The 6,816-nt window shown below is 34.4% G+C and overlaps 1 protein-coding gene across 1 annotated transcript in view; it reads right to left on the reverse strand.

Moving 5' to 3' along the window:
- LOC106473558 (fasciclin-1-like) overlaps nt 1-6,390 on the reverse strand; it is a 68,524-nt gene extending 62,134 nt beyond the window's left edge. The window contains exon 1 of the mRNA XM_022403066.1: nt 5,748-6,390. Within this exon, the coding sequence (XP_022258774.1) occupies nt 5,748-5,849 (102 nt within the window). The 5' untranslated portion in view covers nt 5,850-6,390. The remainder of the gene's footprint in view (nt 1-5,747) is intronic.
- Between the last annotated feature and the right edge of the window lie 426 nt (nt 6,391-6,816).

Below are 6,816 nucleotides of genomic sequence, written 5' to 3' on the forward strand. Positions count from 1 at the left end.
GTTCAAGATAAAACAGCATTATGTGTCTGGCTTCTGTGTCGTGTAAAGATTTTGTAACTTATTACACGGATTTGCTGGCTGTCTTGATATGTGAAAGTTCAAGATAAAACAGCATTATGTGTCTGGCTTCTGTGTCGTGTAAAGATTTTGTAACTTATTACACGGATTTGCTGACTGTCTTGATATGTGAAAGTTCAAGATAAAACAGCATTAATTAGCCAGATACTTGCTTTTGTAAGACAATCTTCGCTCAACACTGTTTGAAAAAAAAACAACTTACTATTGAAATTCTCAAAAGACAGAGTAAGATTAAACATATGACGTCATAGTGAATTCAGTTCAGGATTGTTACGAGCGATTTGTTTATTTGTTTGAAGTAAAGCACAACCTTACACAATGGGCTATCTGTGCTCTGCACACCACAAGTATCGAAACCCAGTTTCTAGCGTTGTAAGTGCGCATATATACCGCTGTTCCACTGGGGGGCGTTACTAGCGAGAATTATGGAATAATTTTTTGCGAATATATAACATTTGTTGTGTACAGTGGGAAAATACACAAACAGCTGAGTATGGGAATACATATATTTCGCTGTCCAATAATAAGAATTTCTTTTTACTCTACACAAGAATATGATATATTCAACATGGATGTAATTTCAACCCAAATGGAAAATAAACACTAATATTCATATCAAAACAATATTAACAATAAGTATCAACACACTTCAGGCAGATCTGAACTGTGCACTATTATTATATCAGATTGTTGACTTAATTCAAGATATATAGGTCGTATTGATTTAGTAATGTTATGATATTATAAATCCAAAGGTATATAGTGTTATGATGTTGTTTTAATTTTTTTTAAACCTGTAGACGAGTCATAGACTGATGGTTAGGGCGCTCGATCAATCCCATTATTCGTCAGTAAAAGAAAAGCCCAAGAGTTGGCGGTGTTGACTATCACTGCTAAATTAGCGACTGTGTTGATGCAGTGTTATGATATTATTTTAGTTGAACAGGCGTGGTAATTAGATACATGCTATCATCAAAATCTAAGTTATCACACCTATAAAACCGTAGTTTTCTACCGCTAGGGATAGGCATACCTATGGTGTTATTCACAACCTGCATTCTGCTGCTAACACTTTCTGCCAACCGTTGGAACATACCTGGAGGAACAGTCCGTTACTCCTCTTAGAAAGGAGTTATTCTGCTGTTTGGAGCCCATTTTAATGTGAAATAGGTGAACATTTGGTGTTAATCACAGCCTAGATTATATTTCCAAATACGTGCTACCAACTGCTGGAATACAGCTGGTGCAACAGCCCGTTACTCCTTTGGAATCTAACATCCCTCAGATGTCGTATCAAAACTCACAAAGCGTTTGTTTTTGGAGTTATGGCTTGCACAAGGCAGATTCTTAAACAATGTGTCAAACTACTTCTAGATGAAATGTGTGCTATGCCATAAGACACTATCATGCTGAAGAAATGTTGTTCTTCCTATAAAATACTATCAATGCAGACAATCCAAGACTTCCCAGAACACCACAATACAAAACTGTCCTGTCCCTGAATATTCTATGAAAAGTGCTAGAAATGACCTGAAACATATATACGTTAATCCCCTGGGTAATAAGAAATAGTGAGAAATTGAAAATAGATAACATATCAGGACCAGTCAAGATTTTAAAGGATGTCGAAGATCAGATATCCGAACCTCTCTCTCAGTCCTGGTAGGTCAACAGACCTTGGGCACGTGCCTGGCGATTGTAGAGTTGCTATTGTTACTCATATTTTAAAAAGAGTTGCCATAGAAATAACAAATCATTTAAAATTCTTTTATCAGACAGTAATAAAAAAATTCTATACTGTATGATAAAGGAATCTTATCGAAGGCACTTAATGAAATAGGAAATCATAAGAGAAAGCCCAAATAGATTCTCCAAAGATAAATCTTGTTTTAGTAAGCTATTAAGTTTTTCTTAAGATGTTTCTTGTTATCTATATAATAGAAAGGCTGTAGATTTGGTGTGCTTAGATTTTCAAAAGGCTTTTTATTAAGTGCCACACAGAATATTAGCTAAACAAATTACGACAGTAAGGATTTGGGGAGAAACTATTTAATTGGATTATAGGACTATTTGGATGAAAAAAAGCAAAATGTTTTTATTAATGGAAGCGAGACTCAGACTCGATCATTGCTTGGGCCCTTTATATCAATAATACTGATGGAAATATCATTAATAAATTAGTAAAGTTTGCTGATTACCTTAAACTCTTGGGTATTTTTAACTGTATTTAGGATGTTGAGGTATTACAGAACGACTTAGGTTAGTTGATGAATTAAATAAATATATATATAGCAAAAACATCTGTAAGTATAATAAGTGCATGGGTTATCATAAATTGGATCACATGTTTAATATAAATGATAACCCACTGGATATCGTCAAGAACAAAATCTTGGCATAGTGGTAGATAAGTAGTAAATCAAACAGAACTTTAGGATTTTATTAGGAGGAACTCAATTTGAGACTGATAAAGTTTACAGACTGTTGGAATGGGTAACGAAGAAAACTTATAACTATATTGATTCCAAGTAAAAACAGGTAATCATTTCTCTGTATAAAACACTAGTTAGGCCTCACTTGGAATAATGTACAGTTTTGTTCTCCTTATCTAAGAAAATATATTAACTTATTGTTATAGGTTCAAAGAATGGTTACTAAGATAATTCTAGAAATGTAAAGGTTAGCTTATAGGGTTAGTTTAAGATATCTTAACTTTATTTGGGGGGGGGGGGGGGTTCTAGAGAAAAGAATAGCAAAAGGTGATCTTGCTGAACTTCAGAATATTGTCCAGGGGATCAAGAAAAAGTTTTTGTGTTGTACTCTGAAAACAACAGGACGAGAGGACACAAGTTTAAGATTTGAAAAAAGTAGAAGTTAGGCCCAAGATAAAAACGGTTTTCTTTTTTTTCTGACAGGGTGATTGGCTTATAGAAAGAGTTGCCGTCGGCAGTAGTGGACATCAACTTTAAATGATGAGATTCAATGATTTCCTGAAAAAAATAAAAGGTGTGTGTTGGGGGGGGGGGTAAATCTGGAGGGACTTGTTATAAATATGTTATGATGTAATCAGGTCCAAAGCATCTGCTAGACTGATAATTGACCAAACCTGACCATGTTAATCAAACACTGGATTCGTTACTCCCATAACGGTCTTCACCCCAGTATCGCGTTTTAACTATCACGAGGACCGAAACCTTGCATTAACAACTGTGATGTGAGGCTTATGTGAAAGCCCATCTGTGAAACACATTAACATAGTTGTACATGACCGCAGTCATGAACTGTTGTTAAAGTCCTGAATGATGGATATAATACCAGATATGCTGTTTCATTTCAAAAAACGTTTCAAAGCTTAAAGAACTGAAGATTGACTAATTTTGGAATGTTGGAGTGATTTTCTACAGTGACATGTCCAATACTCTTTATCTATCTGAGTTAAGAATACAGGCTGATTTTTTTGAAACTCGTAGCATCCTTAGGTAATAACTTCTACCAAAAATGGATACAAAAATATAATGTAGTGTAACTACTCGCTGTATAAAAGAGCTGGTACGTTAATCTCTATAGTCTCGGAATAGGTTAATAACCCACGACTGCAGCAGAAAGAGACTACAAACACAATTATATAATTTCTCCAGAATAGTTACTGAAAATAAAATGTAGTGTAACCACTCACTGTGTACCCAATAGCTATTCCTCTTTGAATGTCAATGGGTTTCTTATCTTGTGGTATCTCGACTCAAAGTTGGTGCCTAAGTAATACCAATACTTGGTAGGTAGTTTGGTTAAAATCTAACAAACCCCGAAGGGGTTTGAGAGACAACCAGGGGCGCTCAGAAACAGTTGTTTCCCTTGCCCCACTCGCGGAATTAGATTTAATATTTTTAGTGGCAAGGTGGGTTTTTCTGATATTGGCGATATGTTGACGAGAATTAAGATTAAATGGTGTTAGAGTGTCCGGTGTTTATTTGTTGTTGTTGTTCTTTTGTCCTTATATTCCTCGTAAAATTTTACAGATTTCATAGCAGTTAAATCTGGAGATATACGATGTCAATCCTAAGTTTTGTAGTTTTTATGTAGTGTTTAATTTTGTAGCGTTTTGAGCCTATCCTTCCACTTGTTATCTTTCCAGATTTTTTTCTTTCTTGCATTGCACTGTTGCAGCATAAAAACCTTTCATAGACACCTAGAATCTATAAGTATTATTCGTGTATGTATTTTTTTTCTACATGCATTTGTTTTCAGAGTGAGTACTCCCTTCATGCAAATAACATCACATTAAAGACTTATTTTTTGCAAGATGGTTTCTTTGTACATTATTTATAACCAAAGTTTTATCTTTAGACGAACCAAGTTCTCTATAAGATAGTAAATAAAATACACTCACCGTGCCAACTGTGGCAGGATTAATTAGTTATACATTCACTATCTATATTTTCCCTCTAATGTGGTGCAATATGACGACGGATGTAATACAGTGTAAATTACACTCACCTTACCAACTGTGACAGGATGAATTGAAACTGTTAAACATGTTACTATCGGAGATTCAACACCAAGAGACTCTAATCTTTTATAAAGGACTTAATGCGAACATAATTAATTTTTCTTCACGGGGAATGACTTTGGTATAGAAACTTCGTTTGGTGAGTAGAAAGTAGAATTAATTAAATGTCAAACGGTTATAAGAGATTTAATTTCTATATACCTTCTAATTAAAATTTATAGCAATCATTTACAGTTCCTTTAATAAATTAGCAAGCATGGCGCTCAGTTTCAACATTATTTGAAGAAACGATAAAAACAAGAACAGAATGTAAATATAATAAAATAAGACCGTTTGTCTTGCATCTCGTATCTTTATTGATCTTCCTACATTGATCCAAATGTAAAGCAGGAAATCTCTGTAGGAATATGCTAGGGCGTAGTCAGTGGTCACGAGGCTGCTACGTCCTCTAGCGATTCTTTACTGACCACCTCCTATAGATCAATATTTCATAATCACCTCCAACCAACATACAAATATGATTCATTCGGGAAATACGTACAAGAAATTTAAATTGAACTGTGTCGTTTTATTTAAAACTCCTAAACTATTTAATTAAAAAACAGGCAAATATATATACGGAGATACAGTATGTAAATTAGTGAATAAATTCCGTTATGCTGTTAAATGCTTTCATTAAAAAATGACTTCATCTCTAGCTTATCTTCACAATTTTCAGTTTTATAACACGTACATCAAGTGAGCTCTTTCAAGTACAGAATAGAATTAGTATTTTTATTGCCTAATTCAAAGCCACGCACGAACAACACTGTGTATGTTAATTAAAGGTTCTGTATTTGTAACAATGTCATTTAGGTTACTGTCGGACTCAGAAAGTCGCCAAGTCAACTATTAGCAGGTCTTATTAATACACATTAAATGTCTTTCCTTACAGTTAAGTACGTTCTCATACTTTTTTGAGCAAATATTAATTAACAATGAACTTTTGGATAAGTATTATTTTCAACTTCTGCTACGCAGTTCGGAGCTGCTATATATATATTATTTTAATTCGCTCCTTAACAAAACATATACGCTATACGGGAAGGTTCAACTCCAAACAATTTAATCCATTTAGACAAATAACTTTACCAATACAGAGCAAATGAAGTTTTTCACTTACCCTAGAAAAATTTGAATCATTTTCAAGTGCCTCGTAAATTGACTCTGCGTATGTCAGAACATTCAAACAGCATAAAAGGCTCAACGTAAGTAGTAGTTTCATGATTTATTATTATTATTAATTTATTAGAAGATCGCGATCACGTGGCATACACAGAACTACTAAAGCCTTCTTCCACAACTTTTTTCTTTTCTTTTTATGTGGACAATAGACCGTTCCTCAGTCACATAACTCGGTGTCCTCCAAGTACCGTTATCGCCTTACTGTCGATGTCCTATCGTACTAACGCGGCGTTACTGCAGTTGCTATGGCGGTTATAAAACCTGTGACGTCTCAAGACCCAGAAGATAATTATATGGATTTTTTGTGTTACCACATTGCATCCAACTGGCAGCACTTAAAAATATAAATGGAGCTAACACAATTTCTCCATCAACAAGCTTTCAGCGTCCTGTCGTCAGCTTGTTTGATTTGTTACTATATTCGAGTTCCCAATTCAGAGAGTGGTCAACCGAAGAAGAACCTAGTTTACAGGAGAGAGCATGTAAGCAGTGAAGGTGTTACGAGGTTAGGTTCGCCACTGAGCCTGCGTGATCATGGTGCACAGAAAGCATTAGGAGTATGGGACTATGGGTAGTTACTGCAGCGTACACTACTGCTTTACCACGCCCATTCTAACAGACGTGACTTAATCTTTTAGATTTATAGTTGCAAACAACTTAAAAACATATTATTAATTACTTTTGCTTCCAATCGCAGTTAAATCTTGTACTTAAAAACAAGTGCGTACTTTAACAAAAATAAAGGATTAGAAAAACACTTCTTCCACGCATAAAATATCAAGGAATCGATGGCAAAAAACTTAAAGAAACAAAAGATAAAGAGTCTCCTTTGTTTTCTTAATATTTCAATTATCAAGTCAGAAGTTTTTTTGAATTTTTACAGCCCAAAGTAAACTAGATATAATATTAAAGTAAAATATCGCCTTCAGCTGTCATTTAGTGCTGCCCTCTCATGAATAAACAATAAATGATTTTTAAAAAAAATACTAAAATGTGTAACCAAAACA

This window comes from Limulus polyphemus, unplaced genomic scaffold, assembly GCF_000517525.1.
Source record: "Limulus polyphemus unplaced genomic scaffold, Limulus_polyphemus-2.1.2 Scaffold131, whole genome shotgun sequence".
NCBI classification, from domain to species: Eukaryota; Metazoa; Arthropoda; class Merostomata; order Xiphosura; family Limulidae; genus Limulus; species Limulus polyphemus.